General features: G+C 38.5%; 1 protein-coding gene across 1 annotated transcript in view; it reads right to left on the reverse strand.

Annotated features, from left to right (window-relative positions):
• Positions 1–234: 234 nt before the first annotated feature.
• LOC128011894 (sodium channel protein type 8 subunit alpha-like) overlaps positions 235–27,097 on the reverse strand; it is a 54,035-nt gene continuing 27,172 nt past the window's right edge. The window contains exons 16-27 of the mRNA XM_052594673.1: positions 22,919–23,275; positions 21,698–22,168; positions 21,068–21,185; positions 20,811–20,965; positions 19,961–20,134; positions 13,855–13,977; positions 7,634–7,918; positions 7,483–7,536; positions 7,274–7,411; positions 7,045–7,149; positions 6,679–6,949; positions 235–6,553 (exon numbers count right to left, since the gene is read on the reverse strand). Of these exons, the coding sequence (XP_052450633.1) occupies positions 5,406–6,553; positions 6,679–6,949; positions 7,045–7,149; positions 7,274–7,411; positions 7,483–7,536; positions 7,634–7,918; positions 13,855–13,977; positions 19,961–20,134; positions 20,811–20,965; positions 21,068–21,185; positions 21,698–22,168; positions 22,919–23,275 (3,399 nt within the window). The 3' untranslated portion in view covers positions 235–5,405. The remainder of the gene's footprint in view (positions 6,554–6,678; positions 6,950–7,044; positions 7,150–7,273; positions 7,412–7,482; positions 7,537–7,633; positions 7,919–13,854; positions 13,978–19,960; positions 20,135–20,810; positions 20,966–21,067; positions 21,186–21,697; positions 22,169–22,918; positions 23,276–27,097) is intronic.

Genomic DNA, 27,097 nt, shown 5'->3' on the forward strand with positions numbered 1-27,097 from the left:
ATTGGAACAGTTGGAACAAGGATTAAATAATGACCTATTTTTTTTTTTTTTTACCCCTTTTTGGGTGAACTATAACTTTAAGAGTAGAGAATTAAAGTAAATAAAATGTGAAAGGTCTTAATAGGTTTCTGGGGGTGGGGGGCAGTTACGAGAGTAGCAGATTAAATACTAATTTCTTGATGTCAGGTGTCTGTGGCTTCTCATTCATGGTCAACAAAATCAGTGACGACTCTGTGCCACTGGAAGGCTGCTTTATTGTTAATAAAAAGTTTCGTGCTCAAATGAAGACAATCTTTTATATATTCTTACTAAGAGTTCCTGTGGTTGTGCCATACACACCATTATATGTCGTCCTACAACACTGTGTCAAACAAAACAACAGTTTGAAAAGCACTTTTGAAATCTTTTCACAAAATGGAAAGCATTTTAGTCATGCTAAAAATGGAAGTCCAGTAACTGAATATCAATACAAAAGTGAGTTTCAAAGATGGAAAAAAACACAAGTCTGAAGGCAAGCTGTATTTTTTTCTTTTTTTTTTTTTTTTACAAGCCAAGTGGATGATACACAAAATACAGAAAACAGAACATCAGAAGATTTCAAAACATTGAATCTGGAAGAAGTGGACTTGTTTTCTTGGTTTCAGTGTCCCATTAGCAGTACACCAGACTCCTTGTTCAGACTACAGTCCCTGATTTGCATTGTGCTCCATTTACAATTTTCATGTCTTTACCCCATCATCAACTAAATGTTAAATATGGCACCATCCTCCAAAATTGCAGTGAAATGCAATTCAGAAAATGAAGGAACATGGAGAAAATGCAGTAAAAGGCACACAACAATTAGTGAAGTAGCACTAGAAACAGACCACTGAACACATAAAACCCAGATACAAAATGCATACAAAACTGTTGTTCAGGCCCGCAAGTAACGGCACTGAAGTGTTTGGGGAGGCCTTTAGAGTACAATACATGAACTGTTTTAGACTTTCAGGCTCAGGTGGGTGACCACACAATGTCCATAGACAGGATGGCGGATGTCTATATATGCATAACCCTCTCATTGTACAGTATAAGATTTAAATATCCTAGCAGCGCTGATAACAACCGTGCATGTGTTCATCCCCAACATAATTTTTTGGGACATCAACTGGACATATTGCATTAAATATTACAGTGCTCATTTGTATATCCTTTCATATTATATATATATTATATATATATATAGACACACACACACACACACACTCACATACACGTATATATTCTTTGTATAATATTATTGATACATTATATTATTTAATTCCCTTTAATAAAAGTGAGAAAAATAAAATTAATATGTGACAAGGGCATCAGCTGGAAGCCATTCTATATCATTGTTATAATTTATTATTAGATTAATAGCAGTATTTCTTTAAAATTCTGTATTTACAAAACCCACAACAAAGCATGCCATTTAAAATAAATTAATATATTACAATGCTCATAGTTTTCCTTAAAAAGTTAATTCTTTTCAGCAATTGTGCCATGTACATCATGACCCTTTCCTGTACATGAATGATACATTAACTTGTCATACAGTCAGTGAGAGTGATTTTTCATTTCACATCTGAACTAAAATGGGAGTTGGGGGGAAAACTACACGGTAGTCTAAGTGATTCACCAGGCTTCATTTGGTTCAAGTCCACAGCACCCACACTGATTTACAGATCTCAGGCAGTAAACAGACCTACAGGTCTGAGAAGTAGAGGAAGTGGGTTTGTAAACTAGTGTGCTCTCCCGGACTCTCTGGTGTCCTGTGCCTGCTGACGCAGCGATTGGAGATGTCCTATGATTTCATAATCCTGTTCCTATGTATTAGCATTGTATTACGTTATCTATGATCCACCGTAACACCAGAATAAGTGTTCATCCTTATCAAATAGGAGAGGTAATGAAACATTACTAAAATATTGTAAACAAAGGAATTACTGTTGCAAATTCAAACAATTTCTATTGCACCCAGAGCAAGAAGGAATGGCAGTTTGCTCAAGAGGTAGCAACAAGCCAATCTGTAGTATCACCAACACTGGCTAAAATAACCTACATGCTGTCAAGCAAAAAGTACCCACCACTTCATTCTAAAAGTGCCACCTTCCTTGTTTTCCTGCTGTTTAAGGCCAGTTTACGTGTATAATCCAAGCTGTTACAAATATACATCAATAATTTTTTTCATTCAACAGGGAGAAGGCTAATAAAGGTCTACGAGATGCATTCAAAATGGCTACTCGAGTGCTTTCTCCAACATCTTTCAGACAAAACAAGATGCTAACACAACTGACAACCTCTTTTCATGGTAAACATGAGGATGTGCTGACATGAAGACAAGTACTCCAGGAAAATCGAAGAGATGGTATCCCATCAAAGCATTGTAAGGGTTTAAATGGCATGGTGGCTGTACCTTTTGAAGATCTATTGAAGGCTCTACCAGAGCCTCAGCTGCACATCAAGGGGCAGTTGAATCATATTGCTGGTGTAAAAAACAAATCAAAGGTTTATGAACCCAAGATTTGATTCAAGTGATACTGTTTCTCCAAATGGTCATCCCAAATTCTCCTTAGGTCCAGGGCAGTGAAACACCTCTATGTGTGTGCAGATGTGCAGTTGCCATATTGTATATCCAAACGAAGGAACAGCTTTGATCGACCACCTTAAAATACACACATGACGCATGGTGTGAGAGTCGGTTAATCAGGAAGCAACCCATACGAAGGGTAAGTATACATATACTTGCCATAGCCAGTAGTTAAATATGTTGCTATTGACCAATCATTTCCCAGCTATATCTATTTAATTTGATAACTAGTGGACAGTGTCGAATGTATGGTCAAGCCACTGATGTGGTTTGAGTAGCAGTGCCAAGTGGACTATGATTATACAGTATTGTTCAAAATAATAGCAGTACAATGTGACTAACCAGAATAATCAAGGTTTTTCGTATATTTTTTTGTTGTTACGTGGCAAACAAGTTACCAGTAGGTTCAGTAGATTCTCAGAAAACAAATGAGACCCAGCATTCATGATATGCACGCTCTTAAGGCTGTGCAATTGGGCAATTAGTTGAATTAGTTGAAAGGGGTCTGTTCAAAAAAATAGCAGTGTGGCATTCAATCACTGAGGTCATCAATTTTGTGAAGAAACAGGTGTGAATCAGGTGGCCCCTATTTAAGGATGAAGCCAACACTTGTTGAACATGCATTTGAAAGCTGAGGAAAATGGGTCGTTCAAGACATTGTTCAGAAGAACAGCGTACTTTGATTAAAAAGTTGATTAGAGAGGGGAAAACCTATAAAGAGGTGCAAAAAATGATAGGCTGTTCAGCTAAAATGATCTCCAATGCCTTAAAATGGAGAGCAAAACCAGAGAGACGTGGAAGAAAACGGAAGACAACCATCAAAATTGATAGAAGAATAACCAGAATGGCAAAGGCTCAGCCAATGATCACCTCCAGGATGATCAAAGACAGTCTGGAGTTACCTGTAAGTACTGTGACAGTTAGAAGACGTCTGTGTGAAGCTAATCTATTTTCAAGAATCCCCCGCAAAGTCCCTCTGTTAAAAAAAAGGCATGTGCAGAAGAGGTTACAATTTGCCAAAGAACACATCAACTGGCCTAAAGAGAAATGGAGGAACATTTTGTGGACTGATGAGAGTAAAATTGTTCTTTTTGGGTCCAAGGGCCACAGGCAGTTTGTGAGACGACCCCCAAACTCTGAATTCAAGCCACAGTACACAGTGAAGACAGTGAAGCATGGAGGTGCAAGCATCATGATATGGGCATGTTTCTCCTACTATGGTGTTGGGCCTATTTATCGCATACCAGGGATCATGGATCAGTTTGCATATGTTAAAATACTTGAAGAGGTCATGTTGCCCTATGCTGAAGAGGACATGCCCTTGAAATGGTTGTTTCAACAAGACAATGACCCAAAACACACTAGTAAACGGGCAAAGTCTTGGTTCCAAACCAACAAAATTAATGTTATGGAGTGGCCAGCCCAATCTCCAGACCTTAATCCAATTGAGAACTTGTGGGGTGATATCAAAAATGCTGTTTCTGAAGCAAAACCAAGAAATGTGAATGAATTGTGGAATGTTGTTAAAGAATCATGGAGTGGAATAACAGCTGAGAGGTGCCACAAGTTGGTTGACTCCATGCCACACAGATGTCAAGTAGTTTTAAAAAACTGTGGTCATACAACTAAATATTAGTTTAGTGATTCACAGGATTGCTAAATCCCAGAAAAAAAAAAATGTTTGTACAAAATAGTTTTGAGTTTGTACAGTCAAAGGTAGACACTGCTATTTTTTTGAACACACCCCTTTCAACTAATTGCCCAATTGCACAGCCTTAAGAGCGTGCATATCATGAATGCTGGGTCTTGTTTGTTTTCTGACAATCTACTGAACCTACTGGTAACTTGTTTGCCATGTAGCAATAAAAAATATACTAAAAACCTTGATTATTCTGGTTAGTCACATTGTACTGCTATTATTTTGAACAATACTGTACATGCATGATTCCTGATCTAAACATGCCACCATGCAAGTCATTTATATGCATTGAACGAGCACAATTATTTATTTATTTACCAGGAACTCAGTCTGAGTAAGTCCCTTTCAGCCCAAGTCAAAACCCTGAAAAATTCCCCAACCCTATATCGATTTGAAAGCCCATGTATAAAACTTTTTTTTCTGTAAGTATAACAAAGAGATGATGATGAGATGAATGGCATGGACTGAGCTTTTCCCCCTACTTTTTGTGGGTCAAATAAGGTGAGATATCCATCACAACAACTGAAAACCCTTGCATAATGTGTCCGTGTTTCTTTCTTTTTTTTTTAAACACGGACACTCCACATGATTGAGTTAACGTCGTTATTACTGGTTCTCCTATGGTTAAAATACAACATCCCAGAATCCACGGGATGAGTGGGAGGTTTCAGTGGGATTTTGGCAGTGTAGTGTTTAAAAAAGGGAGGTTCAAAGCAGTCCATAGCAGAACTCCACGTGTTTTGGTGCAAAGGAATCCATCTTATGAGCTTGCTTTGTACTGCTTTGTCCTTTGGCAGGTGGTCAAAGATGTCTGCCATAGGTCATTATTTTGTTTCTCCTTTTAAGTGCCTTTCAGCTGCAGTTGGAACAGTAAAGTATTGGTCACTGAGCACAAATGTTAAGACAGTAAGCTCATAGGTTGGTTTGGTCATCATTAAATCTATAAAAAACTGAGCTGCTTTCCTGGTGCATTTGTTGTCTGTAAACAACCTTGTTCTCCCAAGATTTCTGTGTTTTTTGTTACAAATGATTTTCTATACATTTGTTGGAATAGATAGTTTCAGTCTCGAATCACTAGTTCAGTCTCCGTCATTCTTAACACTTGGATTCCTCGACCTCTTTTTGGTTTGTGCCCTCTTGGCCATTGCTGTCGCTCTCCTCCTGGTTCTCCTTCTCGGGTTTGGTCACGCTGTCGTAAGAAGGCAGCGAGGCAGTAGAAGGCGTGCCCTCCTTCTTGTCCTGATTGGTCCCGCCATTCTCCAGCCTGCTGCTGCTGAGCAAGCACTTGCAGATGAAGCCTCTCCGAATAAGATAAGCACGGTATGAACGTTGGATGACCGCGGCAGACATGTGCTCCTGCTTTCGGCGCATAGTGGTGGTGATGGGCTCAAAAGACACTTTGGAAGGATTGGCAGCAATGAATCGTTCCTCCATTTGTTGCCGCATCATGTCCAGGTCACCGCTGTCACCCAACACGCGTTTGGTGAAGGCAAACAGGATATCTAGGCAGTGAATACGGTCGCCGCTCACCATGGGCAGGTCCATGGCGATCAGCTCTATAGTGTTGGGCTTGGGAACGCGCAGTGGGTACTCCAGAGTATCAGCAAAGTCACCCAGCTTGGCAAAGGTGATAAACTGGGAAGCAGTGGGGTCAAACTTTTCCCAGATTTCGTAAAAGGACTCAAAGTCATCCTCGCAAAGTGGATCAGCGCTTTCCTCTGTGGCGACGCTGAAGTTCTCCAGAATGATGGCGATATACATGTTAACCACGATAAGGAACGAGACAATAATGTACATGACGAAAAAGAAGATGCCCACTGAAGGGTTTCCGCAGTCTCCTTTCACTGTGGTACCTGGATTCTCCTTATTTGGGTCACAATCAGGTGGGTAGTTGAGAATGGGAGCAAGAAGGCCATCCCACCCTGCTGAGGTGGTTATCATGAACAGGCAGATCATGCTATTCCCAAATGTTTCAAAATTATACAAGTCATCTATGCCAGACTCCCGCTTTACGTAGGCAAAGTTTGACATGCCAAAGATAGAAAAGATGAACATGACCAAAAACAGCAGAAGGCCGATATTAAACAGGGCTGGTAGTGACATCATCAGTGCAAACAGTAAAGTCCGAATGCCCTTTGCTCCTTTGATCAGACGCAAGATACGTCCGATTCGAGCCAGACGGATAACCCTGAACAAAGTTGGTGACACAAAGTACTTCTCGATCAGGTCAGCCAGAAACATACCTGTGGTTTGGGGGATAGAAAGCAAGGAGAAGAAGAGGACAAATGAGCCAAACATACGCTCCTGTATTTCCAAACCTAAATGAAAAAAAAAATTGGGAGTTTTAAGTCAAACACTGTTTACTTACCCACAATAGAGAGAATGACCACAACACAGTCAAAGACGTTCCAGCCATTGGTGAAGTAGTAATGACGCAGTGCAAAGAGCTTCAGGACAAACTCGGAGGTGAAGGCCACGATAAAGATGAAGTTAACCCAATACAGAATGTTTTCAGTCTCCTTTGACTGATCGTCTGTCTCAACCATCATGGTGACCATGTTCAAACAGATGAGGATCATGATGGAGATATCAAAGACCTGCTGTGTCACAAAGTCAAACACCATGCCCTGGAGCTTGTTCTAAAGAAGAGGAGAAATCAGAATAGATTTGAGATTAGGACTCTATTCAAGTCAATTCAATGAGTGAAATATCACACTTTTCATCAGTGTTGTACCTGTGGTCTGGGTATGGGTTTCTGAGGTTTCTTTGAGCCAAGCTTCTTCATAGCATTGTAGTACTTCTTTTGTTCCTCTGTCATGAAGATATCCTGACCTCCAAAGTATAGTCATAAACAATATTCGGTTAAAATCTGCTCCACTTAAGTCCAAATATGCTGTGAAAATCACTTGTTTAAATGCAAAAGAACAAATAATTGAAAGTGAAGAGAAAAAGTAGAGACTTATCTTTTTCTTCTGCTGGTTGAAGTTATCAATGATGACACCAATGAAGAGGTTGAGTGTGAAGAAAGAGCCAAATATTATGAAGATAACAAAGTAGATATACATGTAGATGTTGTCCTCATACTTTGGTTGGTCTCCCACCTGAGGAGAGAAAAAAAGTTTAAACGGGAACTTTGACTCAGGTGGCAAGTAAGATTGCACAAATATCTCACCTTTCGTGAATCAATTGCTGCATACATGATGTCCATCCATCCTTTAAATGTTGCCTAAGCAGCATAAAGAGAAAGTTAATATCAGTGTTTAACATATTTCTTCAGCCAAAAAACATCCTACTAGAAACTAAAAGCAGGCAGCTACACTTACCACTTGCAGTAGAGCCAAGTAACCAGCACCCACATTGTCAAAGTTGATTTTGACGTTTCTCCAGCGCACCTCAGTGAAGTTCTGATCTATCAATGCTTGGCACTCTGATTTGTTGTTGACTACATCAATTTCGAACAATGCCTTTTCAGTCATATTGTAGCAGTAGTAATACTTTCCCGCAAACAGGTTGACACCCATGATACTGAAAATCAGCCAAAAGATGAGGCAAACCAGCAAGACATTCATAATGGAAGGGATGGCACCCACCAAGGCGTTGACTACCACCTAGACCAGAGTAGGACAGACAAGACAGTACAGTGTAAGAGACCCGAAATGGCCCAGCAAATCCTTAAACAGAAACACATTTAAACACTCTCACATTTGTGGCTGCATATTTGTATGGCATAAGAAAAGGAATGACACTATGAACATTGCTCAGTGTCCAATATTAGCAAATTATAAAATATCTTTGATTCATGTTTCAGTCACATGGCCATCCAAGAAAATTGCTATAAAGCTTATCATCTACACTGTCTTTATTTTGTTTCAGTCATAGGCGGAGAGTGTCCTACAGTCCTAGCCATGGGGATTTGGGGCAAAAATGGCTCTAAATTGGACAAAAAAATGTCCCTGTACAAACAAATAAAATATATTACGTCCGTTGCTAACAAAGTGAAAATTAATAAACCGTGTCAATTGTGTAGTCAGACATCACTGAAACTAGACTGTTTTGATGAGTGCGTGCATGTTGTCTGAGTGAATTCTGGACTATTGCAAATTCTCATCATAAACAACAAAGCGTAATTGTACGTACAATGAAAGTAAGAGATTAATTTCGCAGTGTATAGCTACAGCTTCAGTGATTATAAATGGTAGTTTTGTTTTTTTTGAGAGTACTTAAACTCGTGATAGATCAAAGTTAGTGATAATGTCACTTTCTATAGCCTGTATAATTTATTCGCTGTTTGAATAGCCGTGGAAAGGAAATATTATATAATTATCAATTTCTAAAGTTTTTACTAAATTGTAATCACGTTAAATACAATTAAACATGTTTTATTGTCTGGTTCTTGCCTAAAAAGATGGGTTTATGATGTTTAATACATTTGGCTGCTTTTAGCCTTATCCCGGAGTTGGTTCACCCTCCACCTATGTCTTCAGCTCTGTTTAAAATGTTTCCAAGGTTCCTACTACTATAATTCTACATTTTATATTTTTGTTTGTTTTCCTATAGATGACAGTTTTAATGTAAGATGATGACATCAGTGTGCTTTCTGACAAAACTAGCAACCAAAGATTACTGATTTGCACCCCTGCATATAGTCTCTTCTAGTTGTTCAAGAACTGTTATACTTAAAACAGCGGTTCTTATATGACAACTTACAGTGTCAGGGAAAGTTACTTTTAAAAGATATGCATTAAAATATTGTGTTACTCCATAAAAAGCTACCAAGTGTTAGCAATTAACTTAGTGGGATTTGTAAATTGATTACTTATTTATTTGCATAAGTATGAATTCATTAGTATAGTACTGGTTGAATTCAGAATATACATATACGTGAGGTTTGGGAAATATTTTTTTACTGGTTATGCTGTCAGCACAATTTTTCTTTTCCTTGGGTGGCCCTATGACTTTTAAAAATGTAAATACTTTTACTTGTCTATGCTAGTTTCAAAGCCAGAAAATCCTTTGAATCCCCAAAATTAGAGTCCTAAATAAGTGCTTCTTTGGATTATCCCAGCACTGCATGTGGAAAGATTACACACTGCATTCGATGAAGAACCTACAGAAGGTACTTCATTAACAGTATGCTAATCAGTTTATGTTAAGTATGTAGGCATGTAGTATGAATACAATACATACTACATCTACCATGTTGCCACTGTTATGTGACCTATGATTTTTCATACAAATATGCCACACACACACACAACTTCTACATCCCCAAAGCAAACAGTTGCATCCTTAACACTACAACCCACCACGCAACTACTTTAACATTGCCGTGGCAAGCTTAAGTAACTTAAAACCTGTTACACATCATCCCATCCTTCCCACAACCCATTTGTCTCCATATCCTTCCCCTCCCCCACTGTCCCAGTCAGGACATCATCCATCAATGATTAGCGATGAGCAGAGCGTGCCAGGAGACGCTCACTAACTGTGTTAGGCAGCCGAGCCGCAGCTCTCAGGCAGGCAGCTGAGCATGCAGATCTCTCACATACTGAAAAGTGGAGCCATATTCCCCCCTTGAACACACAGAGGCACAGAGGATGGCAGGATTCTCTCAGCAAGTGCAGATGTTTTTGAGTGCTGATTTGTTTTACATTTTCAAAATGAGAAATACAGAAATACACAAAGATTATGAGTGCTGGAGATTGAAAGACCCCCAGGAAAAAGCACTTGTTAAGAGAATTACTGTCCATCTTTCAACAGAGCCTATATATTCAAATGTCACATAGACATAAAATATTTTTCTGAGAATCGACACAGATATCAAAGTGAGGGAAAATGGCTTTCAAAAGTGCATAATGTGCATTTCCAATTGAACAGGACATGCGTGTTACATGACATCTTTGTGCAATCTCAAGAACCGTTAAAATCAATAAATAAATGGACAGGAGAGGCAGCAGTGTGGAGCGGTTTCTGCCATTTCAAAGCTGGCTGGCGTTCGATAAATGATTTGGGGTATAGAAAAACTAATAATTGAATTAGGTAACTAAAATTTTAGATAATCAAGACAATACATCAGTCGGAAACTAATTCCTATATTTAGTGTGTTTGTATTTGGTCAGAGAATCGGTTATCAAAAATCGCAAACAAACCACAGGTTTTATCTCTCAACTGTTGCGTCTCCTTATCAAGTCATTTATTCATTTTTAACTCTAATTTCAAACAAAACAGCATATCAGTTTAGGAACATTGATTATTCACTAGGGTAAGAACTCATTGTTCCCTCTGTACTTATTTTACTTATATATGCTTCTAAAGGTTACATAAAATGGATTTCATACACCCTCATGAATCCAATTAGATACAACAAATAGAACATATCTAGGAAAACATCATTTCGATTCACCCAAAAATGACAGTTTAATATACGCACAATACTTAAAATATTAAGAGACAAAAGAAATACAGAAGACAAAAAAAACAAAAAAAAACAATTAGAAATAAACTGCCATAAAATAGTACAACAAGGCTCCAGAATAAAATACAAATGACTAACGAGCCACTGGCTCTTAAAATGAAACATTTAGGAGCCAAAATATTTTGACTATGATCTATAAATTACAAACAAAATAATAATAATAATAATAAAAATGGTAATTAATAATAATTTAATTATTAATACTTGCATTAATTATTAATACTTGCATTAATTATTAATAAATAATAATTAATGCAAGTAACATATCCTGGTCCATTTACAATCTGATCTAAATATAATGTTATTCACCAAGGGAACTCATTGCATGAATATTTCACTGACTGAGCGAGTCTTCTTTAAACAACTAACTCAAGCACAATCGTTTCTGGAAAAATTTACTCAAAGCAAGAACATGGCTGACACTATGTTCTTTACCCATTATAGCTGACAAACTGTATATGGACACCAAGGTGCTTTGACTATCACCAGTGGTGACTAGATTTTACATTAGTGGTCGTGTTTTGAAAATCACATTTGCAACCATTTATTTGAAACCTGGAGCCCTGTTAGCAGATGTATACATAAAGGCAAACATAACATCAAATAAAACTTTAAATTCGATAACTGAGAAACCTTATCTGTCATTTTTGGGTCCAGCCATACCTTTAGTCATAACAGCAGTGAGATCACAGATCTCTTTACTCTGATACCTTTTCTGTTTGGAAGTAAAACTAACACAAACCTCTCACTTCCGTGGTCTCGCACATTTCCTAAGCTTCTGTGTTGACTGCTTGTTAACCACTGACTAGTAACGATTATAAATGTCCTAACTAATCAAATCTAAAAGATGTCATCCATTACACATTGCTAAAGGCTTGGAAGGCAGTTGGAAAATAGAGAGCTATACAGAAGCTTAGCAAATATCTCCCTCTCACTCCCAAGGTTTCTTTTTTTACAGTTCCATGTGCAGATCCTCGGTAAGCACAGAGGGGTGACGTGAGCCTCCAGCGGCTTGGTTCCTCGACGCTGCTCTGGGCTGGGCAGCGCGGGGCCAAATGGGCTGAAGTGAACAGTGTGAAATGGAGGAAGGGAGGGAGGGAGGGAGGGAGGAGGTGAGGGGGGGTTGAGAGGATACAGCTCAAGGAAACCAAGTCCACAGGTAAGAGAAGAAAGACTGACAACAACCAGGTGCAACGGTTCACATCCATCAATGGGATAAAGTACCTATCTTTGCCAAATTTGTTAGGATGGCCTGCATGTGTTCAAACAATCAGCACTGAAGAAAAACTGTGAAACTGCACATATTTTTGCTCTCTGCCTAAAGTAAACTAGCCCATTTCTTTTACCTTGACCAATTGACTCTTTGCTAAGCCTTAAAACATCACTGACCTATTATACCTTAGTAATTCTTGCTGTATCCATCTTAGTCAGTTGTACATATGCATCTTCAGATAGTTTTAAATGGAATTCTAAAGATTTTATACTACTATTCATAAGTTTGGGCTTGGGAAAATTCTGTAATGTTTTTGAGAAAAGTCAAATTTTTCCACCAAAGCTGCATTTATCTTGACAAAATACAGCAAAAATAGTAATATTGTGAAATATTATTACAATTTAAAAATCGTAATCTTTGGTTTTCAGTGTCGCATGCTGATTTGGGGCTTAAGATACATTTCTTATCATCAATAAAGCAGCATTTAATTTTATTAACATTATAAATGTCTTAACTTTCACTGTTGAGTAATTTGTTGCATCCTTAATGAATTAAAATATGAATTAAAATTAAATGAAAATCTAACTGAACCTACAGTTTAGTGTATCCACCTTATTTTTCAATGCAGAAGTCATTTTCTGTGAATGAGCGAGACTTCTGGTTCATTAGCTGCTGTAGGGAAATAACGAGAAGAAAAACAAAGTGCAGTACATGATAAAACGGTTTTCACTACATACCAGTGTGTTCTTAATTAAGAAATTACATTAAAATAATATGGTAAGACACCAGTTTGCAATATCAAGCAGCAAAACAAGCTGTTTCATACAGCTAAAATAGCTGGAAGCGGATGACAGTGGAAGCCAGACACATACAATTTTACAAATGGCCACATCCACACAAGGGAAAAATAAGGTGGATACAAAATGGTAAAATAATTTTGCTTGATGACATACATGCAGTGTTTCCCAATCTTTATGATCATTATAAGATGTTATATCCCCACCCAAAAAAACTTTAACTTAAATATGGACAATCTGAATTGTAATTAATTTACATATTAATTCATAGTACAGTATTTGATGCATTTTAGAGCTTTCCTTGATTCAACCTCTTAATCGCAGTATTGCATAATGTAATTTCCTTAGAAACTTTTTACATTTTAACAACACTCACAGAGAGTGAGTAACAGTTACCAAGGGGCGTGGAGCTTAGCAAAGAGTAAATTATATTAAATGTGCTCTGAGTCATCAAGAGAATATCTAGTGTGCTGTAGTACTGGTGAAGTGGGGACCTCAGTGGTAAAGTGTTCTGTGCTGCTGGTTGTTCTCTGAGAGACAGGGTCAGTGTAACAGAGGAGAGATGGAAGGAAGGGGCTCTCCATCCAAAGCAGAAGTTGAGAGTCAGGCCAAAGAAACAGCCAATTGCAGATCAAACGCTTTGTGAAATGAGAAAGGATTTGAATGGTGTTGTGTTTGGTTTTGTAAATAATTGTTCATGCTGTTTTTGTCCTCCAGGGCCAATTGGAAATATCATTTGTAATGAGGCAGCTTTGATACGTCTGACAATGACTTAACTGGGAGTCAATCATACACCTGATTTCAGTTAAATCAGGGAAGCTTTTCACATCCTATTTTTCAAGTTATCTCAGCTGCATCATGACTGGATCATTAATGTGGTACAGAAGAGGTGTGCATGAAAAGGTGAGTCCTTTTCATTGGCATCTGTCTTGAAAAAAAAAACCCAGGTAGGGTTTCGGTTGGGCTTTGTTGTTGTTGTTTTTTCCTCGATCAGTTCTAGCATGCTTTAACTGCTGAATGGGCATGCAGAGAGATCAGCTCTTTAGCTTTGTATCTTACCCTCATCCCTTCAAAACGTGACAATGCTCTGAGGGGTCTCAGGGCCCTTAGTGTCCTGAGAGATTTAATGGGCCCTAGTTCGGAGTAGCCCAGTGCATTAGCTATAAGGCTGATTATAGACACCTACACAGAAACAGAGAAGCAAAAAAGGGTCCATACTGTTAGACGAGAGAAAGCTCTTGAGGAAGCGATGGCCTGTAGAGCTGCTGGAACGTTGGTTTACACACATACACAACAGTTCGGATGGGTATATACATATATAACACTGCATTTATACATGTATATATCCCCAAGAATGAGACAGAGACAGAGAAAGACTCATATTTAGTATCGGTTACAGGATAAACCCAAGATTTTGTGCTCTGTTCGTTTTGGGAGATCACCAACCCTTGTGAGCTTCCTTACACCTGTTGAGAAACTTGTGGTTGAAAGAAAGAGACAGATAGAAAGAGAAGCATAAGGCTCAAACAAAAAAAAAAGACAGAGATGCACACAGCGCACATCTGATAGAGTACGTTAGGGGACCTTGGGGACGTGGGGGTTGAGAAGATAGAGGTGACCCCTGTAGATGCATCAAAAAAACAACCCAACATACTGCAAGAACCTTACCCTTGCCCTTCTAACATTGTCTCTCCATGTCGCTCTTGGCTGAGGCATTAAATCCCATTAAATTTAAGACAGACAAACTAATGGAACCTGTGAGAAAAAATACAGGTAAAAATGTACATGTATGCCAAATTGCATTGATTTTACAGTTTAAAGAGCATCACATTGACACAGTAACGTGAGGGGCGGGCGCAGATAGTAAATGGACATTAGACAGCACCCAAAGGATGAAAAAAATCACTCTGCGGGAACCCAAGCCCTGGTTACACAAAATGCCATCCATGGGGAAAACTAAACAAAGGTCATATCTGTCAAAATGGCTCTTTAGAGAACCGTACTGATTATATCACATGTATGTCAATGCAAAGGACTGGTGCAAACAAGAACATCAAAAAAGTCTTGTAAATGTTCAGGAACAAAACCACCAATGGATAGACAGTGGATTGGGACACCAGGCTTGAGCACCCCTATGAAAAGGTATACAAATAGTCCACAACACTGAAAGCTAAACAACTCACGGAAGGGGTTCTATTAAAGGTGAAAGCTTTATTCTAAATGGCTATCATATTCCTTTACTGAAGAAACCATGCTAGCTGACATTTTAGAAACCAAAACCCAAGAATTATTGGTGGCTTTTAATAGGTATGACCCACAAGGGCAGCAGTATGCATCAATAATCTCTGCACAGAAATATCCACTGTTCAATTTCCCAGATTTTTTTTTATTATAATTGATTTGGTGGCATCAATTAAAATGGACACATTTTTTAGTTTTAGTTTTAATTTACAAATAATTATAAAAATGCAATTTTTTCGTCTCAAAATATACAGAATATCTCTTCACAAAATTAGTACTTTTTAGAAGCTACCATGTAATAAAGCTTTCTCCTTCATCTACAGATCATGTGATCTTTGGGGTTAATTGTCACCTTTAGCCTCAGTTGGAACCCACAAGCACCCTTTTATGGAGGGCCCCGGGGCCCCCTGAGCCGGCTGAGATGGCCCCTCAGTGTAAGCCTTCTTCATCTGCTAGCACGCTCGTTCTGTAAGGCAAGGTCAATGAGATGTGTGGCTGTGACCAAATGAAGACAGGAAAAAAAATAAACTAAAATTGAATAGATTCAAAACAATGAAAAATGGCTGATGTTTGTCACTCAAACCACTATTAAATGAATTTTAAGATAATAAAGCATATTAAAATAATGTTTTATATATTATTAAATATTTTTTGGGGAATGGATCATAGCGCATAGACTCCCTTAATATATATTTAAAAAAAAAAATTAATATGAGCATAGTCAAATAATAGTCTGTATGTTTGATGGCACAGATATATAGCATGACAGACAATAGGAAATAATGGAACATATACAGTATTTAAACATACATGAACACACAAACGCATGCTAGATATGATGCCGGTCCCTTTTTAAAGCCCTCTGAGCATCACATCCATAAAAGCAAAAAGCAAATAACAGTGGAGGAACAAAGCATAGACTAGTCAGGAGGACAACTCACCGTCTGCTGCATGTCCTCAACATCAACACATCTCAGCACTACCTCACGGAAGGGAATAATTAACTTTTGATCCATCTTGGGATATGGAGTTCTTCCCAACTAGCACAAGTGTTAGTCCAGCACCCCAGGAATAGTTAAGATGGACTATTAGCTCCCATCAGCCTCGATTAGGGCTGAGGAGTAGGGTTTGATGGACAGAGGGTGGGTATGGGCTGTAGTCAGAGCAAACTCACAAATTTGGTTTATTTTTAGTTGTGGGATGACTCCTTAGTCAGTTGCTGGTCAGACTAAGTGTTTGCTGCATTCCAGCCCAAGTCAGATGGGGAATATTCCTATATGATATCTTAAAATCCCTGAACAGAAAACATTCCCAGACACTAAGATGATGTATAAATAAGATGTTTGACAGCTTCATTTAGGCATTTGGTACAACTTGCATTCAAGGAATGCATTTTGTCAGTTAAAACCCATGACTTCAGCATTGCTCGTCATGCTCCACAGTTTGAATCACAGCAACTTCATGGATTTAACCAACTAGTAACCAAATTGTGAAGGATAAATGATACATGTTAAAATATCAGATACCAAAATAGTACCATGTTTCGTACCAGGGGTGTGGGAAGATATTTTAGGTTGGGGGTGCTGTATGCATTGTGGGGGGGGGGGGTATTTACGCTGTGAAAATAGCATATTTTCTTAGCAATAGATGCTATTTACACTAAGTGCCATTAAATAAATTCTATTTATACGGTGTTAAAATAGCAGGATTTTCTGCTAATTACTTATTGCAAATAGTGGTTAATTACCTGCACCTCAGCATAGTAATACATTATAAAACAGTATGCAGTAATAACTTATTGATTTATTTCAAATAAATATATTGATTTCATTTAAATTATTAAATGGGTGCCACCTTATTGAGACAAAAGCCTACCCTAACCCTTCCGGATACTTTATTTTCAACTTTTTGATTATTTCCTTAATCTTTATCAAATAGAAAAGCATTTATAATGTGATTTGATATTTGAAAATGGAGAAAAAAAAAGTTAAAATTAATGTAACACATGCTTTATCATCTACGCCACTGAATCTTATGATTGTAATGTTGACAAGCCCAGTCAAATGTTGGTGGGTGAAGCTAACGTTAGTGTCTCTGCCACCAATGTGACCTATTTGCACTTACTGTACATTGACAATCCATTTTTTTTATTATCATTTTTATTCCTGACAGTTAGACCGTTGCCCACAGAAAGCGCCTATGTTTCATACTATCTGAAAACAACTTATACCCTCATTTAATACCTCTGATTTATTTATGTATTTGATTTGCTAAAATATAATAATATAAAGTATTATAAATAAACATCCCTGTGCTCATCTCCCTATATACAACTATTCAAAAGTTTGGGGTGGTTTTTCAATGTTTTCAAAAGAAATGTCTTATGCTTACCAAGGCTGCATTTATTTGATTAAAAATACAGTTAAAACAGTAATATTGTGAAACGTTATTACAATTTAAATTTTAGTCAATTTACATTTTATTATAAATCTAATTTGTTAAAGCGATGGCAGAGATACATTTTCAACAGCCATACTCCAGTCCCATAACCAAATCAGACCAATCATGATTTGGTGCTCAAGAAACATTTCTCAGCATTGTCACAGTTGAAAACATTTGTGCTACTTAATATTTTTGTGGACATCATGATACATATTTTTTCAGGATTCTTTGATGAATACAGAATTTATTTGAAATGGAAATTTTTGATCATTTTAATGTGCCTTTGTTGAAAAACAGTATTCATTTATTTAAAAACAAACATTTCCCAAACTTTGAACAGAGTTTGCAAGATGTCATAAAACCAGTGTCTCTTCATGGATTCTGGAGATGGAAGTCTGGTAGTAAAGTTCTTTTGAACTTTTGCATTCAGGAAATTTCAGTTTAAGTTTAAGAGTTGGAATGAAATACAGCACCATCTATGAATGAGGGATCAGGCTTTGTGTGTAAATAAATAAATGTGATAATTAATTAATTTTCGATGTGTAAAAATTATCTTTATATAGTGCTAAACAATATATTTCAGAATAAATTTTTAGGTGGATAAAACTGTCTAAAATAGAATAAACCAAATAGACTGTGTATGAATCTAATAATGTCACACAGCACCTCATTAAACAGCATTGGGTTTACGAGTTCTGCTAAAAAGTGGTTAGTTCAGGAACAAGGTCAGAACACACATACAATCAAATAATCAAATTGTATCTTGACATGGTCACAGCAATTGTAACATGTCCTCCACATATCATGAGAAAAGCACATCCACATGACATTTCTCTGAATCCCTTCGTTTGGAGTCCAAGTGTGAGCATTTTAGTCAAATAAACAGCTTAATATATTTTCATCAAATACTTTGAATCAAAATGTAAAACTACATAAGCGTCATTCATTTGTTGTATAAAATACTCTGTTGATGGAACAACTGATTGCAATCATATCTTAGTTGTAATTGACTCTAAAATGCATTTTACACTTGGTGAGTCTCCCACAATAAGGGCAGAAAATGAAACCAGTCAGAGGCCATGCATATCTTATTGTTCACACAGTATAGACATCATCCACATGTACAAGATTTAGAAACAAGGTTCATTTAGAATGATAAATGCTTGAATATCTTAAATCAATAATCATTTGTCATTGATAGACTAATTCTGACTAGTAATTTCCATTACAACACTTAAACCATATAACGATTTACTAAAGGAAATTGCATACAAAGGGGGAAGACAAAAAAGTACAATTATTTGCATAATACTGGTGACTTTCGAAGCCAGTTTATCATTCTTGATAGCAGATATTCAAGCATCTCAGGGTCACGTAGAAATCTAGCATTTTTGCACAGCTATGCATGGGTGATAGAGCTTAAAGAGATGATGCAATCTTATGAAATAACATGATTTAGACACCAAGAATGTTACATAAGCATTAATATATACAAGATAAGCGCAATGTTTTTCCTTCAAGCTTCACCCCTGCATACCAACACACAGCTTTAGTCTTCATATAAAAGATCACATTTGACTCTTCTTTGTCCAAAACATTAACATCTTGTTGAAAGGGGAACCATCCTGTTGTTGGCCTTGACTATCACATAAAACATCTGCATAAATACAGGAGAGGCAGATATCTCCTCTGCTACACCATTTTCCTTTTTAACTGACAGCTCAAAGAAGCCGCTCCACCAGTTTTAGCTATTTTTTAGGTCATCTTTAAAAGTTACCTTGCTGTGACTGGCAACCAGTATTGTCAGGTCTATGAACATGCAGAGTGTATACGGTCTCTGCTGTCAGAAACGCCAAAGAATTTATTTTATCAGTTTAAACAAAGCTTCTAAAGTCCCTGACTCAGTCCGGTCACTTGGTAACAGAGAAAACAGAGAATTTTCCAAAGCTGTCTATCAAGACAATTTTATTTTACTTCGTTAGTTAAAATCGTGTTAAGCAAATCAAGTATTTTTTCAGGATGGTTCTAGAGCAGCAGTCAGGAACCTATGACTTGTGACCCACACTTGGCTCTTTGACAAAAATCATCGCCAGATCTCTTACCCTTTACCATCAAATGATCTATTCTAAAAATGAGACATCACTAGATATCAGCAATTCCTTTGTTTTAGAGCCTATATAAGCTAAAAAAAGGTCTGAAATAATACTTACACATTTTTCAAATACATTTTTTTGTCCAAAGCAGCCATATGTGTTATCACATCATGCTGCTTGGCCCCACACAATGATGCATCATTGGTGCAAAATCTCGTTCCACATAGCTTCATATTAGAAATGAAATATGTTCTGATCCAGGTTGTAATACAATATAACACTAGTCAGACTTTGCTTTTGGCAGGATGGAACCCATCAACAAAATGTGTACGTTAAGGGCATTTATCAAACTGACAACAAACACAGCACAAATTAGATCGTAGACTTACGTCAACAATGAAGAAGTCCAGCCAGCACCAGGCGTTGGTGAAGTACTTGACAAAACCGTAGGCCACCCACTTTAACAACATCTCCAATATGAAGATGTAGGTAAAGACCTTGTCAGCGTACTCCAGAATAATACGGATCGTCTTCCTCTGTTCAATGTACACATCCTCAAATGCCTGCAGCAGATAACATATAGTTGCATTAATAAAACAAGTACTATCTGCTTCTTACAATACCTCTCAGTGGTTTTCATTTAAATTAGAAAACTAAAGAGAATGCAAGAAATAATCATCAGAAATAATGAAATAATGATAATGATATTATTATTATTTATGCACAACAACAACTGGGAAAACAACTGAACAGAAGGCTACTATTTTGTGCAATAATTCAGTTAAAAACAGAGTCAGCATTAAAAAAGCAATCGTATAAAGCAAGACCCCTGATTCTATTTCATTCCTTTTTTGGCAACATGAGCAGTGCTAAAGACAGAAACATTTCCAGTGCCAGAAATAGATCCAATAGGATGAATAGTACAGTCCATTAATCACAACACCCAGCAGTTCAGCTCTGGTGCCAGGTTTCTACAATGACTCAATGCCTGCTTGAACCTCACATTATATATACCTCACATGAACATTCATTTAACAGTCAGACAGTATCCAAAACAAAATGGAAATCGGTTCAAAAGGACAAAAAAAACCCCCAATGTTTTTATGTTACAACACAATATAATAATTGAATCCCAAACAATATTTAAGCAGCATTTTTCTACTCAAGTAGTTAAACACAGAACAAAGTGCTTCAGCACATCCCTGTAAGAAATTTGTGTGTGTTTGTGTAGATCCTCACCAACGCTCCACTACTGAGGAGGATCATAAAGATGATGATGGTTTCAAACCAGTTGTGCTCCACAATGAGATAGCAGGTCTTCCGGAGGAACCACCAATTCTTACCCCAGCCCTCCGTGATGGGCACATCACAACACTTGTAGCGGGCCACACAAGCTGCAAAATGCCACACATTATACTTCTGTTCTCACAATCTATTACGGTTTCTGAATTGAAAAATTATTATAATTTGCAAAGAGGAATCTATGAACCCTTTACCTTCAGTCCAACAAGGTTCTGGGTCAACATATTCCTCTACTGCCTCCACCACCACCGCTTCTTCTACCTCTGGTTTAAGATCTATGGTGCTGCCCTCTGAAGAGCTGATTTCATCCAACTAATTAAGAAGAGTTCACAAGTGCCATTTTTTATGTTAATAGCAAAGCAAAAACAATGTTCAATCCCAACTGTAACCGCATTATTAAAATGCTTAAAAAACTCAAGATGCTCAAAAAGAACAATTTCTTAAATAGCACAGGTTTTAGGACTGTTTGCCTGACCAGTGGCAGACAAGAAAAGGTATTTGTAAACTGTTGTTTCACTATGCTAGACATCCAGAACTAACACACTTTAGCTCCAAGAATGAAAAGACAGTCATCTGTATTAATGTTTCACAATACAGTGTTCTAAATGGCCTACACACGTTTGAACATCATTTTGAAACAATACACTGCTCTTTACTCCAGATATATCAATATCATGGACAAAAATTAGCAAACACCTCAGTTTAGAATCACTAAACATTTACTCCTGAGGCCAAATCAATAACCACAGGGTATTACATTTCACCCACTAGCAACTAGGTCAAAGCCTTAAAGCATCACAACATCAGCTCTTTTGCATACTCACTTCTTTGCCGCCCTCTGCTTCAGACTCACTGCTGAAATCTTCTGTGTTGAGATTCTCAAAGTCTGACTCGCCCACGGCAATGGGCACGCATACGGTCAGGTTGGGGTTGTGGATGAAGGACATGTGGTCATCATCAATCATGTACTTGCCTACACTACTGCCTATACCACTGCTGGTCCCGTTGCCATTTTTCTGATAGTCCATGTCACGACTGATGTCCACGCCGGTATGATTGGTGATGCAGTTTAGCTTCCGGTCGTACATTTCATCTAGCGGCTTGGCCTCGTCAGTGACCTTCCTCCTGAGGATGATGTTGACCAGCTCTCGAACTTTGGCCTTCACCCAGGCAATTCCCTTCTTAATGCGAATAACGGCAATCTGTAAGTTGTTCATCTCGCCGTCATCATCAGAAGCTGCCAAGTTGTCTGCGCTGAATGAGCTCAGCAGCAAGGCAAGGAACAGATTCAAGACCTGATCAGTGTGAGAGAAAAGTAATATAAATTAATAATAAATAGCCACAAATTACCAAGACAGCTGCCTTTGGAGTCATTTTATGATTCATAAACTCAGGCATACTGCTACAATTTAAAGTGATAGTTAACCCAAAATTTTTAACTCTGTCATCGTTTACTCACTTTCACATGGTCCCAAAGCCAAAAGACAAAAGAATTAATATTTTTTTATTAAACCTGAGAAGTTCCTCCCTCCATTGAAAGTTTAAGTAACCAAAGCTTGAAAGACCCAAAAAGGTTTTAAAGACATCATAAAGAGAATTTCAGTTTTGGCTTTTATTTGGTTCATCTTGGTTCAGACAGAATAATGCAAAAATAGTAATGTAATATAAATGTAATATAGATATACACAATATACTATATATATAACAGGCAACCATATATTAATTCAGATAAAGAAAAATAAAACACCAGGCAAGCATAATGTTTCAATGTATTTGTGTTTAATTGTGAATAAAAGCCTAAACTGAACGTTAATCATATGAAGCGACTGTATCTCTTCACTTGACTTAGATTAAACTGTTTGATTCATATAGGTTAATATCACCCAAATTTATAACCTTTTTGGATCTTTTAAGTTTTGGTTACCTGGGCTTTCAACAAAGAGATAGAAACCTAAATCTTGCATTTATCTCCATGTTTGCAGATTTCAGTACAACTTGACAAATGTATGACAAAAATGCATTTTCTGCATTTAAAGAACACTTACCACCAAGTTTCCTATGACCATGACCATCATGAAGACGATGAGACACATTCCCTGTCCAGCCACTTCCATACAGTCCCACATGGTCTCAATCCACTCTCCACATAACACCCGGAAGACGATTAAGAATGAATGAAAGAAGTCATTCATGTGCCAGCGGGGCAGCTCGCAATCTTCAGCGATCTTACACACACAGTCCTTGTAGCTCTTCCCAAACAACTGCATGCCCACAACGGCGAAGATGAAGACGATGATGGCCAACACCAGGGTCAGGTTCCCCAAAGCTCCCACTGAGTTGCCGATGATCTTAATCAGCATGTTAAGAGTGGGCCATGACTTGGCCAGTTTAAAAACTCTCAGCTGTTACAAGAGAGCACAAGTATAATAAACATGTTCAATATTGCTCTTTGAATGTGGGCTATTGAAAACAAAGGGCAAATTCATTAAAGAGTTGTGCCTCTTATTCATTGTCTTATTCACTAACCACCCACAATACTGTTTAACCAGACACTGCTTTAAAATAATGTTGCTCTGTATTTAAATAAAATAACTCATTATTTTCAGTACAAACACACCTCCTTTCTATGCAAATTAGGCTTATTATACTCACATTCTGCCTGATGCAATTAACATTGTCATATTACCTCCCACAGAAAGAAGGTGCTAAACAGAATTTGTTATTTATTTATGAGACATCTGTGTTCATGCTTATGTATGCTTGATGTATGCTTATTTGTATGGAAGCAGATGACAATCATAACATAAATGACATACTGTCCAAACCTGACAACATTAGACTTTTTTTTTTTTTTTTTTTTAGTATCATCAGTGTGCAGTGAGAACAAAAAAAATCATTATGTTACTCAGTGTCTGCACTCAGTTTGTGATATTACTCTTAAACATTATTTTATAATAAACAGTAGGAATGCAACAGCTTCGCGTCTTTCATCAAGCGCTCTGTGTGTGAATGTCATTTGTTTGTCTTGTGAGTCTTATTTACTGTTGTCTGTCCAGTTAAAGCTCCAAGTCATGTCGAAGAGCAATGCGAAAGCAAAGCATATTGAAGGGGAATCCAGGTTGCGTTATAGGTTGTGTGTTCCTCCCTGCCTGCGATATATAACGAGAGGGGATACACACAGCCTATGCGTGGTCTGCCTGGGAGAGAAGCACGCTGAGTTGGCTCTCGTCGCTCTCTTGGGGCCTACCCTAGCTTCTCATACTGCCAGGCCCAAAAACAGAGTGTCCCCTCTCGTGCTCCTCTGCGTCGCGCACGAGAGTCTCAGCCGAGGTCTTCTAAGCCCAAGCAAGATCTGAGGGCAGTCATTGAAGCTAAGAAGCCCTCAGCTAAGAAGCCCTGACGCCAGAAGCCCAGGGTTTCAAGAGGCAGCCTCTGCTGGGCTAGAGCAGTACACACCACAGTACATGGTGCCAGTCTCGCCTCAGCGCCCTCTGGGGGCCGATCTGCCAACCCTGCCAATGTTCCTGGGCACAGCGGTCCCCAGCAAGCATCGTTCTCAGTATCTTCCGCCCGTGCGCTTAGCGGGCTGAGATGCTCGCCGCCCCTGCGGGGGCCTCTTACACCAGAAGTCAGTCTCGAGAGACTGATTCCCTTAGTAGATTATTTAGCAGCGTGTAAACTACTGCCAAATGTATCTCAATGGGTCCTGCACACAGTAGAAAAAGGCTACAGTATTCAGTTCAGCTCTGCTCCACCGATGTTCAATGAGGTCATGGTCATGGAACAGGAAGTGAAAACCCTATTAGAGGAGGAGGCCATCGAGGTGGTCCCTCCTCAAGACAGGGAGTCCGGGTTCTACAGCCGGTATTTCATAGTTCCAAAAAAGGATGGGGGGTTGCGTCCGATTATAGACTTGAGGGTCTTAAATCGTTCAGTTATGAGATTGAAGTTCAAAATGCTCACGATCAAACATCTTGTAGGTCAGATCAGGTCCGAGGACTGGTTTGTCACAATAGATCTCAAAGATGCATACTTCCACATATCCATCCTTCCACAACACAGGAAGTTTCTGAGGTTCGCTTTCGGGGGCGAAGCCTACCAATATCGAGTACTTCCCTTTGGCCTTGCACTCTCACCCCGCACGTTCACAAAATGTGTAGATCTGGCTCTGGTTCCCCTTCGCATGCAGGGCATCCGCATTCTCAACTATATCAACGATTGGTTGATTTTAGCTCAGTCAGAGCAGGTTGCTCTCGCACATTTGGGGGAGCTGGGTTTGAGACTGAATGCCAAGAAGAGTGTACTTTCTCCGGTTCAGAAAACCACCTAAGCGTAGTATGGGATTAGACCGCGATGCAGGCACGATTGTCCCCTGCTCGTATCGAGTCGAATCTCATCTCAGTCGAGAGAGTCAGAGAAGGCCAGTCACTCACTGTCAAACAATTTCAAAGATTGCTGGGTCTGATGGCAGCTGCGTCCAACATGATACCTCTTGGCCTGCTGTACATGACACCCCTACAGTGGTTGCTCAAGACCAAGGGATTTTCCCCGAGGTGTAATCCACTTCGCACTATCAAGGTCGCCAAGCCTCACTCTACTCGGGGTATGGCGGCCTCCAAGGCCTTCCTAGCAGGTGTATCCATGCTGGACATCTGCAATCCTGCGGGATGGTCCACGCCCTCTACATTTGTAAAATTCTATGGTTTAGACTTGCCAGTCACTCCAGGCACTTCTGTCCTCTCGTCCTAAGCTGTGCTCTTCGGATACACACTAGGCAGGGGTTTAGTAGTCTGGCGGCATTGGTACTCATTCCCCAAAACGTTGTTTGACACAGCTCGAGTTCCTGAAGAGGAATGTCTCTAGGTTACGTATGTAACCCTAGTTCCTTCGAGGGAACGAGCACTGCGTCTCGGAGCCATACCCCCGGCACCCCTGCTGGTGCTTGCTGGTACTCGAAGCTGATGCCAGCTGTGCAGCACGTGCTTTTATAGCTTCCTGGTCGCTTACATCACCCTGCCTGTGACGTCATGCTCTTCCATTGGACTGATTACACACGATATTCAGAGTCGCTCAAGCTAAGCGCGTTCCCCAAAGCGTTGTTAGAAGCGCGTTTCGTTCCCTCAAGGAACTAGGGTTACATACATAAGCTAGAGACGTTTTCAGTTTGGATCTGTTGGTTTGGTACATCAGAGTTATTTTACAAGCAAGGGGTTATTGCATGCAAAAAATCACTTTTACATGTTGTTTGAACATAAATATGTGTTGGCAGTTTGTGTACACAACCACCCTATAATAAAAATAGAAACACCCAGTGCTTTTTTTTGCTCCAAACATCTGAGCCACTAAAGATGCAGTAGATTACGTTTGGTTTTGAAGGGGATGCGTCCCCAAATCTACCTTGATTATTTTATGTTCACACAAATCATTTGTGATCCAGCTTCACCCACAGAAGAAGTAAGTTTTTTTTTTATTAATCTTTGCGAATCGCCTTTTCTAACAATGTGCTGTTAAGCAATTTCCACAGCTAAATGTGACTAAAGTTTACAGTCTCTCAGAGAACGGCTCATCACCCCACAGAAGAGAAGGGTGGGGTGAGCAGAGCTCATTAGCATTTAAAGGGACATGCACCAAAACTGGTCGCTGTGAACAGAGCCATTTTTGATGTGGTAAAAAGGGTGTTGTTTTAGATTACTATCGTGAAATTTTAACCAAAGTATGTTATAGACTTTTCATTAAGACCCTAAAGAATCATATCAACTTGTGAAAAATGGGCATCCAATGACTTCTTTAAAAAAATTCCAGGACCCTTTAATTAAAACTCCAATACACTTTTTTTTCACTGTAAAAACATGTATTATCAAATGTCTATTTCTTTTGAGAGAAGTATTATTTTTATGGATTGGCCATTATTTAGTGCTATAAACCCATGTAATGGCGCTTTTTAAGCAGTGTATACTGACAGACACACAAACAGAGCCTGTTTGGAGATAAATAAAACACATGGAAATTATTTATATGCAAAAATGATATGATTGGTCGAACTCCATCTTTTTCTATTGCTTGTTTTGAGTATTGCATGTGGACGGAGGCGTCACCAGGATTCATGTATTTTAGAATGATAAACTGCTACATAAATTGCTACACAAAATGCGTACAGGTTGGCAGGTCTGTACTGCATATGCAGACATACAGACAACACTAAGAGCATGGTACTCAAATTTGTT

The sequence above is a fragment of the Carassius gibelio genome, chromosome B23 (assembly GCF_023724105.1).
Source record: "Carassius gibelio isolate Cgi1373 ecotype wild population from Czech Republic chromosome B23, carGib1.2-hapl.c, whole genome shotgun sequence".
Lineage (NCBI taxonomy): Eukaryota > Metazoa > Chordata > Actinopteri > Cypriniformes > Cyprinidae > Carassius > Carassius gibelio.